This window comes from Ruditapes philippinarum, unplaced genomic scaffold (assembly GCF_026571515.1).
Source record: "Ruditapes philippinarum isolate M1 unplaced genomic scaffold, ASM2657151v2 ctg1419_1_1_1_1, whole genome shotgun sequence".
NCBI classification, from domain to species: Eukaryota; Metazoa; Mollusca; class Bivalvia; order Venerida; family Veneridae; genus Ruditapes; species Ruditapes philippinarum.
Genome location: NW_026859289.1, coordinates 77863 through 92340, shown reverse-complemented (window position 1 = coordinate 92340; position 14478 = coordinate 77863). Strand labels below are relative to the sequence as shown.

Genomic DNA, 14478 nt, shown 5'->3' with positions numbered 1-14478 from the left:
AAAGGATCATCGCGAGGTAGCAGTAACGGATGTCTAGAAGACTCCGTTAAACAAGCATTTTCTAAACGACCCTTGCACCTCAAAAGGCCGTTTATATCAATGAACACACCAAGTTGCTGCTGTAATTTGCATTTTTTCTTTCCTCTGATAGACTCATAAACTTCCAAAAGATGTTTGTGTTGCGCATGTTTTATCCACATATTTTCAATCTGAGAACAAATGAACTTCGTCAATTTGCATCTTTATTTGCTCTTGTATAAAGGCTAAACATCGTACCCCTATAAGTACAGCAAGGAGTTCAAGTCGTGCAATACTGATGTTTGAAGTTGGGGCAAGTCGAGACTTTGAAAATACTATTTCGATGTGCTGTTGTGAATTCCCTTTCTGCATCAAATATATAACGGTAGCGTATGCTTTGGTAGAGGCATCACAGAAACACACACGAACATTTTTGTTATCACTTTCACTTACAATGCATCGTGGGGTGGCATGTTCACTTATTTCACTGAGATCTCGTTGAATTTCATGCCATACAACAATGTCTTCTTCGTCAATTGGCTGGTCCCAATCGACTTTTTTCTTCCACAGTGTTTGAATGAGTACTTTTACTCTAAGCGTAACTGGTGCAAATATACCTAGAGGGTCAAATACAGAGGCAATTTTGCTCAAAATGACACGCTTAGTTACACACTGAGTTGTCGATTTATTCACTTTCTGTATCGCCAATGTATCCTTGTGTCTGTTCTATTCAAGACCTAACACTTTAATCACAGTTACATTTGCTCTGTTTTCAGGTGGAATACTTTCCGTCACGTCTCTGTTGTAAGACGCCCACTCGCGAAGATTCATGCTGGCATCGTCGAAAATTCTTTTGGACCTAATATACAAGTCTTTCGCAGCTTCAATGTTTACTGTTCCCGTTACAACATTGTCCATATAAATATCTCCTCTCAGTTTCTTGGCGATTTCATTGTTATAGCACTCCAAGTGATAATCAATTGTTGCTCCCAATAAGAAAGGGCTTGACACAATTCCAAAGGGTATCCTACAGAACCGGTATTCTTGTATCTGATTTTGCGATATGTCTGGGTGTTCAATATGTTTTAACCATATGAAACGAGTGACATCTCTTTGATATTTCTGCAACCCAACTTGGAGGAAAGCCTTCTCTATATCGGAAACAATACCAATCTTATGTAGTCGAAATCTTAGCAGAATTCCACACAAGTCATTCAAAAGCACGGGTCCTCTGTAAAGGCAGTCGTTTAGACTATTATTTTCAACCTTTGATTTAGCTGACGCGTCATACACAATTCTCAGCTTTGTTGTTGATTTGCCAGGCTTTATCACTGCGTGATGGGGTAAGTAATGAATATGTCCATTCTTTTCAGAGGTCTCAACCTTTTCTATAATGCCCTTTTCAAGCTGATCTTGAATCACAGAATCATATTTCTGTAATACATCTGGGTTATCTTTGAACTTTTTCACTAATGACTTAAGTCGTCCAAAAGCTAGAGGACGATTTTCTGGAATTTCATAATTGTCGCCTCTCCACGGCCACTTGACATAATATCTGTTATCTTTGAACACAAGACTTTCTTTGAACTTATCTATCGCTTGATCATCCTCAGTTCTTTCATTTGTGCTATCTTTCAATCCTATTGTTTCTATATTCCAAAAGTCTTCTATGTCAGGTAATTTTGGAACACATGTGTCTACTGTAAACACTTGTGTCTTTGTTATGTTATTGCCATATGATAAAATGAGCACATTGGCATCAGTAACGCTGTCATCGATTTCACTTGTTCTTCCTGAAAGAATCCAACCAAGTTTTGATGACAAGAGGTATAAGCCTGGCTGAATTTCTATTTTATGTCCTAGCACTATATCTAAGTAATAATCATTTCCCAACAGCAAATCAATAGAATCGGTGTATTCTTCAGTCGGTATATCATCCGCTAGAGTAAGATTCTTGATTAACGATCTGAATTCTTCGTTATTAGATATTGACACTGGTTTTCTTTGAATGCTTCCTGTAATGAAAATTCGATAAAAAATGCATGTGTTCTTTTTAATTCTAAAGTTTTGACGTAAATGTCATCAAGAAAAGATTAAAATCCGTATATGACAACTTTTGCACTGTCATGTCCAACTCATGATTGATAAGATAACCAAATGATTAACTCTTCATTTTGTACGTTTATAATTCATGAATTGAACAGAGATAACGACAACTTAAACAAGTGTTAGAATTATTGAATAGCTTCAAATGCACATAAAATTATGTAGATATTTTATTATTTCATCTTTGCCGTTTTTAAACATTTTAATTCTACTTATGCCCTTATCAGGGTAGGGTTTAGGGTTGTGCAATCCTTGTACTTTCTATTACCTTACATGAACAGGCCCTGCAACATGATCTGTTTGCGGTATCGCGCGCACTTAAGATAGAATGCGAAAAGTGGATCATATTTCAGGTTAGATTCCGTTCAGTTTATTCCAATAGTGTTAACCATTGTTTGTACACATGACATCAACGTTGACCATCAAAGCCTTTTTTTGGAACTTGATGTATTTGCGTATCGTTGGCAACTGTTATGTGTAACACAACGCCATAGGCAGATAAAATATAAAGTCTACAGTATTCAAAGAACATTATTTTTTATATGCTGATAAAATATTTATCGTTTTACGCCGGAAAATGTTTGAACAATGGTAAAAATATTGCCAATTATGCGTTAAACTTGACGTTCAGTTTAACCACATCTTTCGACCTTAAAACCGCTTTTTAGAATATTCCTGACATAATTTTTGATTTATTTTTCTTCGAAGCGTCCTTAAAATGTAAACGCAAGGTTAATGCATAAAACAAAATAGAGGGTCACCGACTAAAAATACGGACATTTTATTTCCACCACGTCTTGCGTACTTTTGTAACGAAATTCTACATAATTATGCATGCAGATACGGCAATAATATTCAGTTTATCAGCAGTATTGTTCAAGAATTACCTGTCCTAAAATGCATATAAACAACAACGAATTTCCGTTCTATGGAATAGCGCTTAAAATTTATCATGAGAGTTTTAGATGAGAAAACCATATATTTTATTTTTATTATTATTTTTTTTATTTTATTTTATTTATGTTTTTTTTTTTTTTTTTTTTTTTGCTTATTTATATCTTACGCGCTATTTCATACGAGCACGTCACTAATTCTGCTAGACATATAGTCGATAGGTCGAACCGAAACACAACTTGAACCCATACTAGTAAAATCAACATATAAAGGAACATTTCAATATAACATATAACGTGTCCCTGGATCAATGTAGTGTATGAAATTTGCTAGAACTGTCTGGTGCACATGGGAAAATCATATGAATCTACCGTAAGAGTTTATGCTGACATTACTATAGACGTTTACAAAACTAGCAGGAATAATGACCCAAAAAAGCCACCTGTACAGAGTCAGGTCACATCCATACAGAGTGACCATTTGCCCACTCAGGTAGTTCATTTGTACAAATACATTAAATGTCTAATACCAATCTTTCAGACTTTGAATGAACTGTTCCAAGTTCACAACTGAGCAAATCTATTTCATAAATTTACCAGGTAAAAGGTCACATAGACTACAGATAGGTTGAATATATTTTGCTTTCTTAACTAAATGTACATGTATATGGAGAGCTACTAGAGATGTGTTTCAGGGGCGTCCGTGGCCGAGTGGTTAAGGTCGTTGACTTCAAACCAATTGCCCCTCATCGCTTCGGGTTTGAATCCCGACAGGGACTTTGGATTCTTTCATGTGAGGAAGCTATCCAGCTAGCTTAAAGAACGTCGGTGGTTCTAGTCAGGTGCTAAAATAAATTTGTATAAAATGAATTACAGTTACCCCCTACAAAAATATATTTAAGTGTGCTGATACTCGCCGATTAATGACGTTAAACCTGTGTAACAGTTCAGTATCATATATGAAAAAAAATCAAATTTTCCGGCCTTACCGCGAAGCACTATTCACGTTCATCGGCGTTACCTCATAAAACGACTTGGATTCCATTTTATGAGAGTTTTTCAAATTTATATATCACCAGAAGTTTAGTAAATGCCACTTGCCTACCTAAAATCGAGATTATACCGTATAATATGCATTGCTGTACTTATAAGAGTCGACAAAAAGCAAAAATCTCGCTCAAAACGGTAGTCAAGTCATCATTATCACGAATGATCTTGAAAAGAAAACAATTTCGTGGAAATAATCTTGATGATGTAAGGTCTTTGAAGCCGTATACAGCTATTTATTTTTTACAGTTCGGTTAAATAAAAATAATATTGGCCAGTTTTCTTATCGCGTTCGAAATTCTGCCAGGTATCCGCCATTTATTGCACAATTCTGCGTTACTTATTGTACGAATCGTGCGTTATTTTCACTTTCCTGCGTTACAGGATATACACGGTGATATTATAGTACAATATGTCTAAGTCTGCGTACATTTTCTTTGATCTTGTGAAAGTCCTGCTTTTGTATGCTGATAAACGTATTAATTCAAATAATGATTGTTTGATGTAATTGAGGTTCGTGTAACACATCTGATGATTTTATAGTGATTCTTGGATAGACTTCATTTGTTTACATTTCCAAGATGGCATAATCATTGTCTTGTATGGTAATTGTTTTGGTTTTGACTATATTAAGAATGCTCGAAAGAAATCGAATTTTATAACTGTTACAATGACTATCTGTTTGAAATAAGTTTAAGTTATTCTTTATATGTATACTCTATTCCATATACAGTATTTAGTTATGATTGACTCAAAAGGATGCCCTATAATTCAGTTCAAAGATCAGTAAATTCTAGACATGTCGGGATAAAATCCTCAAGCTTTCCTTGTACTATCTTACATGACATCTCTAGCGGAAAATAGCAATTATTTGGATCATGATTTCATAATAATAGGCTTTGAGAGTGGTTAAGCCCTCTGGTAATGGTTTTGTCTTTTTATGTAGTAATGATAATAAATCTAATATTGATATGTGCATTTGCTTGACATTAACAAACTGTGATGTTTGTCTAGATTTAAAAACATTTTTTCTTGTCTGATAGTAAAAGGTTCGTATAATATGCCTAAATTGTACTGATAATGTTTCTAATTTCAAAAGAAAGGATGGTTTGTCATACAGCAAATAGCAAATTTCTAGACAAATATAATAACAAGCTATTTTATCTAGTTATATTAATGATACGAGAGACAAAGGCAAATGAGTTTTCTTTTCTTACAGATATTGTCATTATTGAAACAATCCTTCATAATAATTGTAGTGAAATTGTATAAAAAACAACTCTTATTTGTAAGAAGCGTCTTTTGATCAGTCCATCAGATAAATTCCTAGCCCTGGCTAAATGTACATGCTGTTCAAATTGTTTGTTACTGTTACTGCGAGGCCTCAAAAGCATGTACTTTACTTTTATCACTTTCTCAATAACTAGAGACTACTTAGCTTTGTCCTTTTTTGCAAACCCATATGCTGTCAAAAATACAACAAAAACGTTAGCGTAGTATCTAATTGATACAATCTAAACTAACAGCAATGTTCAAGCTATAACTTATAATAAATATCCATTTTATATTTGGGAAATGAAAAGCTACTGGCTTTAGAAAGACATGCTGTTAAAATTAACATTATGCGATATATGCAATGAGAGTGGAGAGAGTTGCAATGCCACACGAACATGTACTTGGCATTTATCACTATCTCACATATTTTGACGACTCTTGTAAATCCCTAAAGTAGAGAACATAAAATGGCACGTTGTTTAGTTTAAATAATACTTGTAAAAGGGTATAAACACAATGAGAATAAGTGTTAATTGTAAACTTTTATCAGGAACAACATGATGTCTTATTCAACTTTTCACGTACAATTTTACTGTGTTAACTAAATTAATAAACAATGCTGTTATTAAATGTGGGTAGAAGTCTATTAAACATATCAGCAATTTTATGTTTAGTTAGTATGGTTGTATGGTATGCAAACCAGTGGAAATCAATGAAAACAAGTGTTATTTCCTGCTTTAAACTAAAACAATATATAAAAGTATAACTAAGAAAAAGCACTTAAGATGAAATGTAATGGAATATTGTATTCAACAATTTTCAAAGCTTTTAGAACAAATGGTAGACGTGTCAAGGAAATGGTATCAGATGTGCATTGAAAAGTGGTTTAAATGTTATAAATGACCGGTTGTTAACAAGAAACTGTATATGTTTCTGTACTTAAATCACGCATATAGGTAACTCATACTCATAATTTTTTTCTGTTTCTGTACGTTTTTCATTTTTCATTTGCTGCCACCATAACAACACATCCCACTTGTTCGCCCTTTCCCTTTAAATGTTCCTTGAATTTTGGGGCCACATGTCGTAAATGTTGCTCTTGTTACAGATTTCATATTCTCCATCCATTATGTTGTTTTCCCGTTCATTTTTGAAACCACGATGTCATTGTGCTGTTTCAGTGGTCGTTTGTGGCTGGAGATTTTGTATGACTGATTGTTTCCCTTGTTGATCTTCGCTGTCCGCTCTTGTGTTCGGTACTGCCAAATCAAATCGCTGTTAGCAAATACAATCAACAATAAGTATAAAATTGAAAGGAAAATTAAACAAAAATAATGCTTTGCTTCAGTAATGATTCCAGTGAGATTCTATTAAGACCTGAAGCGTTTGATCACTTACACAATCAGCATGCACGATGATCTCAGCTGGGTGTTATTGATGAATTTAGATTACTAGGAAATAGATTTGTAGAAGCAATTAACTATCCAATGTACTTTTGCTTATAATGAAGTATTGGAATTTGTTTATAATAGTCGGTGAATTAACCAGTATATCATGACATTAAGCAACAACATGGAGATGAAATCAGCCTTAAGTCTATGTATAAATGAAGCTGTCATACTTGCTTTGAAAATCATTTTTTCGTTAAATACACGCCCATATAACAGAAAAGCAGAAACACAAAACAAAAAGCTTAGCAATCATTTTCTTATAAAGAAAGTTAAACAGTTATTAATCCCCTACCGGTTTACCGGAGGGGACTTTAGGTTTACCCTCCGTCCGTCTGTCCGTCCGTCTGTCTGTCCGACCGCCAGTCCGTCCGTCCACAAAACTGGATCCCGCGATAACTTGAAAAGTACTGAAAATATTTTTGTGAAACTTGGTATATGGATAGATGGCAGTATGATTTTCTTTTCTTCCTATGTTGAAAATTCTGGTTGCTATGGCAACAAATAGGCTAAAAATATGGCAAATTTTACACATAAACTGGATCCAGTGATAACTCAAAAAGTACTGGAAATATTTTTATGAAACTTGACATATTGGTAGATGGCAGTCTTGGAATTATGCACGTCTTTTTCTTTTCTTCCTATGTTGAAAATTCTGGTTGCTATGACAACAGATAGGCTGAAAATATGGCAGGGACTTTAAGTTTACCCTCCGTCCGTCTGTCCGTCCGTCCGTCCGTCTGTCTGTCAGTTCGTCACTCCGTCCGTCCACAAAACTGGATCCCGCGATAACTTGAAAAGTACTGAAAATATTTTTATGAAACTTGGTATATGGATAGATGGCAGTATGGAAATTATGTACGTCTTTTTCTTTTCTTCCTATGTTGAAAATTATGGTTGCTATGGCAACAAATAGGCTAAAAATATGGCAAATTTTACACATAAACTGGATCCAGTGATAACTCAAAAAGTACTGGAAATTTTTTTATGAAACTTGACTTATGGGTAGATGGCAGTCTTGGAATTATGCATGTCTTTTTCTTTTCTTCCTATGTTGAAAATTCTGGTTGCTATGGCAACAAATAGGCTAAAAATATGGCAACTTTTACACATAAACTGGATCCAGTGATAAAGCAAAAAGTACTGAAAATATTTTTATGAAACTTGACATATGGGTAGATAGCAGTGTTAGAATTATGCACGTCTTTTTCTTTTCTTCCTACGTTGAACATTCTGGTTGCTATGGCAACACATAGACTGAAAATATGGCAAATTTTACACATAAACTGAATCCAGTGATAACTCAAAAAGTACTGGAAATATTTTTATGAAACTTGACATATGGGTAGATAGCAGTGTTGAGATTATGCATGTCTTATCTGTTCGTCCTATTTTGAAAAAATATCAGTTTCCTTGGCAACAATAGGCTTAAAACATGGCAAATATAACAATATTTGTGATTAGTCAAAAAGAGCTGAAAATTTTTTATGAAATTGCATCTTTAATTCAAGAGTTATCTCCTCTTTAAGAATTCAAGATGGTATAAGCGGTTTATTTCTGTAATTTAGTAATTTACAAACCACTCTATAGTGCATAAACATTGTAGTGGTAAATTTGCTAGTAGTAGCGATTAATTATTTCATTGATGATAGGATTCCATTGGCATTAAACACACGACTTAACTGCACTAGCACACAGCTTGGCAATAATTCTAGGACTGTCAGATATTTCAACAAGAATTGTTATCTATTCTAAACAGATTATATGAGTAGCCTCAAATATATTAAAGTGACATATTTTGATTCGCATAGGGACTGCTTCAAATGACAAGCCTACGAATTCAAAATGTCACATAGAGCTTTGACATTATTTTTTTCATTAGCTGAACATATAGATCTTTCAGTGTTTTAAAGAGGATGATAAATAGTTTTAGTGTTCACAGAATACATATCAGGTAGTGCGACATTTGATTCCAAATGAAAGCCTTTGTTTTAAAATCAAATATCTACGAATTCGACAAATTATTGCTAATATGCCTATGTCGAAATGAACAAGGCACTCTGAGTTATAAAGGATAGCATTTTGTAAATCATAATTCATTATACAAAAAGGCGAAAAAGGTCAAATTTAAACGATTTTTACATTGTTTTATGACTTATTACTTTATCTCTAAAGTTTACTTGTCTCGTAGGGACAATGCAATCGATTCCAAAATGGCAAAAAACATTTTTTTTAATTGCTTTATTATTCTTTAAATTGACTTTTTACTTTCTAGTAATACACAATTTATGATTATGCAAATTTTCATTCTTGAGACACGTGTCTATACATGCATAAACATAAGTAAAAATGCAACATTTTATTTTTATGTAACATTTAATTAATTCATATTAAAGTTATTAAATAATAAAGTGAAAAGGGTATTATAATATGATGTATGTTCATCAATTATAGTATAATTATAAAATTTGAACATTTTTTTTTAACTGTTTACTCAGTAAGTTCTGACGTTTAAAAGGGAAATCTTCGATACAAACAGTTAAAATAGTAAGAAATAAAATAATGATTGTTTCTTACATATTATAGATTATTATAAATTAAGAAACTAGCATGTGCATTGTTCTTAATGTGAAAAGGCACAATTATAAAATATAAAATGTAGTCTATCTCAGTCTTGGATTTAGTAAAACGGGGATATTCATAACATTACGTTTATACAAAGTTATCTTAAATCTACAATTAATTAGAAATAGATGTTTCCAAATAGTCAAAATGGACACATTAGAGTTTATAAGTTTCTTTTTATATTTGTTAACCTTAGTTTCTAATAGTGTCAGTAGCCTTTGTGAAAACATTCATCATTAACTAGACTAAGTTTACTGGATAGCCGTTTAAGCATAATCAGCATAAACCGGTGAAATTTAAGATATTGGAGGCCCGGTTTGATTGAACAGTGGCACGTGTATACAACTGCTAATTTATTATTCATTTATTTTTAATGTTTAACTTTTTGAAAGTTAACACTCTTTCTATAATTGTGTCTCTAATAATCAAGAGATTATTTTCGAATTTCAATCCTATAGCGGACAAACATCTTTTTCTATGAAATTCAACCATGAAATAAGTAAAACAATAGCCTTCTTGATTATATAAGTACGGCTGGCTTTGAAATAAACAATGCTACTTCCATTAACGAGAACAATTGATCTTCTTCTCATTATTCTCGTTTGATGGACAGTTTTTATCTTTTTGGGTTCTGTTTAAGGAAATTCCTAGACCAAATACAGTGTTGTAGTATTAGCACACATTGAACACCATTATCGTGGGTGTTTTCGTTTGATAAAACATTTAAAGACTGAAAAAACTAGGACAACGACTAGAGGAATGTTGGAAGCCAATTCTTATGTTGGCACACACGCGTTAGGTTTTACTTTTTTCCAAACACACAGTAATAAGCAGGTATTCTATAAATAGCAAAACAACTATTGATATTTTCAATCGTCTGGATATTTTAGAAATGATTGTTGTTATTTCTGTTGGCAAAATATCAACATTATAATTTAATGCAATATTCAGCACAATTGTTAGGACATTTGTCTTTAATCATATCAACATTTCAGAAAAAAACAACGAAAAAGAAACAAACATAAATTGAGTTTATAGTATAAAAACATGTATATCAAATTGTGTTTTATGTTGGGTTAAGGCTTCTACTGACGGCCTATCATAGATAATGTTGCTATAGCAGACTTAATAAAATTATATATTTCTTCAAACGAAAATAAAACGATATCACGTGCGATTGATTAATTGCCCTGACATATGCGAAACACAATGTGACAAATATGGAAATACTTTCTTAACACTACGTAATTACTACTTGATAATATTTCTGCTCTTTAGACATTAAGTGTGACTTATGTTTGAACAAAAGTGGAAACATTTTAGGTTAGCACCTAACATGTGTTGTCCGTGAATGATTATGAATAGAATATACCTAATGTCCGTACGTGTTTGAATAACATTTTCTAAGTATTATACAACAGTAAAACTATGACCAAAATTGTATGTTTAAACTATTATTTTGTTATTTAAAGATTGTCTTAATTAATTTAGCAAGACAATCGATGAAAAAATAATACCTGCATTTTCCTTATCATAATTTTGGTTTTGTTTTTGGTTTCATCAACAGTTACAAATTATTTATGATCATTTTCTCTTGTGCCCTGTCCTGTTTCTGTTTGGGGTCCGATTGGGTTCCTTGCCACTGGTTCTTGTTCGTATTGGGGTTGCGTCCATTGAACGCCGCCTTTCCATGTTAATCTTGTTTATCATATTTTATTAGTTTCTTATTAAAGTTTCTTATTAGGCTGCATTTCTTACAAATTTTCAGGGTTCTACACATAGAGGTATCCAGTAATTAAGATAAAAATAAATGTTCAGTAGTATAGCAATTATTCAGAAGTATAGAAACTTGCCAGACAGCACAGATACGTTTGCAGATTGCCTTTAGACTCTTTATACTGGTGATTAGGACACTTTCGGTTCAGAAGGGTAACGGTCAAATATTTCCATTATAATTTACAATTTTGCAGAAGTCCATTAATTACATGGTTTGAGAAAAAAATTTGTTTGCTAAATGCCAAGAAGCTTATTTCATCTAATTATATATATCTGCAAAATGTTAGAACTCGAAATGGTAAACCACAATCATTATTTTTCATTATTATTATTTAAATGTGTTTTGATGTGATCGAAATTCATTAATGAAGAGGAATATTAAACAGTATAAAAAAGTAAAAGGAATCTTACTAAATCAAAATGGATATTATTCAAATTGTTATTTTATACAGAACAGTGACATAATTTTTAGCACAAATTTGCTACAGGCGTGCATGGAAGCAACTTTTTATTTGCCTGTTGAGAGAAAAAATGCTTTGATCATGAATGGTTTAATTTACTTTAGTATGCAATTTTATTGAATAATCCCAAAAGGTTAAGGGGAAAAAAACAACACATTTATTTGATTAAAACATACATTTTAAGAATTATCGCCTCACAAAAAACAAAATCATTATAAAATGATAAATTACAATGGCTTCAGGATTTCACTTGACAGTTTATTGTTGTCATTGATCAAAAAACCATAATTTGTTCTGGTAAATCAGATACACAAATCCATTTAAGGAAAGTCACGAAATCTGTCAGTCTCGTTTGAGTGTTCCGCTTGAGACTTTCAATACGCTGAGTATCGAAACTTGTGTACCATTTAAAAGATAATACCTTTCTATGATTCTTTATGAAGTGGTAAAAGTCTAACGCAATGAAAATAAGTATGCACGTGATAAAAGATACCTTATGGTAATACTTGTACAATGATTCAAAATGGGAAGCAGTGTTTTTGAATCGCAGTTGCGTATACTTAGTGTTGAAACTATTATATTATATAATAAATAAAAACAAGGCATTACGACTATTAGAAGAAATAATTAAATGAAGAACAATTGAAAAATGAGCTCTTATTATTAAAAGAACATTTAGTATTTTAACAACACAACATCGTTGCATGTAATTATAATACCTTAGGCTACATGTCTAGCCTTTATTAATAAGGTCATCACTGAAAAATATTATTTTTTTACAATAACACCTACCTAGAAAAGAGATTCCCTTTTGCGATCATAGGAATGATATGCTTAATATGCAAAACTGACGTCTATATTGGGGAACGATGCGTATGAAATGTTTGGTTTGACAGACCTTGTATAAACAAATAAAAAATACGTTGTTACTAGTCTCGCCACCATTTTTATGATGATAAAAATATATTTGGGCTAGGATTTATTGTCTTCCTTATTGATGCTAATAAATGCATTCTAGAACATGCAAATGTATCTTATGAATTTGATGTATATGTAAGATTTTTTTTAGTTTGTCACATCAATTAAAATATGCAAAATCCTTCTTTTCATTTATTGATTAGTATTGAACAATTTACTTAAACTATGTTATACAGTTCTGAATTTTCAATACTACTTTGAGTTTAGTTAAACAGCATATCTCAAAAATGAAGGGACTATCAATTGATAGAATGTTTTAATACAGTATTGGAATAAATGAATGGATTCGTAGTAAAACTTTTTTGTGAGATTACTTTTAATGCTTAATTAAATTGCCATCAGTATCTTAAGATAAACGACATTTATGCTTTTCTGACAGCCCGCTAGTCGAATTTATACACAAGCTTATCTTGCTTATACGCATTCTTAATGGACTTAATTCATTCAATTTGACAAAACTGAAAATGACCGCTACTGATTTTGCAGGTCATTATGTCAAAGGGCAATGCCAAAGTGACACTTGTGTTAATATCTGGAAAAAAGGGATCGGAAGCATTTATCAATATCCGACCAATAACTTGTCTCCGCTGTTCAATATTATATGATTATAATGCTCTAGCGTTTATTGATTTTTTATTCTTTGTTATATGAAAAGTTCTTTATTTCCTGATATCACCTCAAGGTTGTATTAATTTGGAAAGAAACGTCTAGTTTTCAATTTAAAGTAACGCATGGATTTGCCTTATTCTGACGAACGGAATTTATATTATTCTACTTGTATTGCCAAGAAACTGATTAATGTAAACATTACAGAGAACATTAATTTGCCTGTAATAGGATTTCGGCGCCTGACTGACGGATTTCTAAACATTGGGAATGTTGCCATTAAAGGAAATATCTATCGTTTATCAACCGGAAGTAGCAAGGAATCTCGTTTGATTGATTAATTGCATTCATTTTAAAATATGTTACACTCGTGTTAATATAGTTTTTTTCTTGCACCTGAACTATACACAATGCAAAAAAGCATGTAATAAAAGAAAATATTAAGATAGTTACTTGAACCAAGTTTTTGAATAAAATAATTCATTGTTAAATTCATTGTTCATGTTTAACTATTCTGTTATGTTATTCGATTGTGAAGCCTTCTTATCGCAACATAGAACCTATGAAAATCAAAGTTATTTAGTGGTATTTTTCTAGTAAGACTAAGATGAATGTGTCAGTATGATTTACTTTCAAATGTTCCACTTCTTACCCACCAGGAATATAAATTGATTTATTACCACCAATATACTGTTTGACAACCCTGCATATTATGCAGTATTTCCAGGTTTTACACAGTTGGCTAAGTAACATTAACTTATAATATTGACATCCCAAAATGTGTTACAAGTCAGTTCCATCTTTAAGTGTTTACATGTACAAGTATATTAAAGGGATTTTTTTACCTATTTGCAAGTACATTTAAAATGCTAACGAGTAAGTATTTAAAAACAGTTCAATAGAAAATATATTTATTTTGTTCGTAAGATACAAACATTTTTAAATTACAACCAGAGCCATAAGTACCACATTTAATCGCTTCCAAAAGATGCTGATATTCCATCAAAATTTGAAAATAAAAGTAACTTGAAATAATCATGAACATTTCTTAACAATGAAGATAACAGACGATCATATATCAAATATGACTGTATTTTGCTCGTGAGCAAACTTCAGGGAAACAATTTCTTGTAGTAGAAACTTATTTCTATCACATCTAACCACACGTTTTAAATAGTACGATGGTACAATGCGGGTAATTTTGTGTTCCCTTTTTAACAACTTAATGATTATTCCCTCTTCAAA

The 14478-nt window shown here is 32.1% G+C and overlaps 1 protein-coding gene across 1 annotated transcript; it reads right to left on the bottom strand.

Annotated features, from left to right (window-relative positions):
- Window positions 1-204: 204 nt before the first annotated feature.
- Window positions 205-2033, bottom strand: LOC132755958 (uncharacterized; the record flags this gene model as incomplete). Its single annotated transcript, XM_060746899.1, has 2 exons — window positions 205-635; window positions 804-2033. Coding segments are annotated over 2 exons (1661 nt in total), but the record flags the coding sequence as incomplete, so codon positions are not given.
- Between the last annotated feature and the right edge of the window lie 12445 nt (window positions 2034-14478).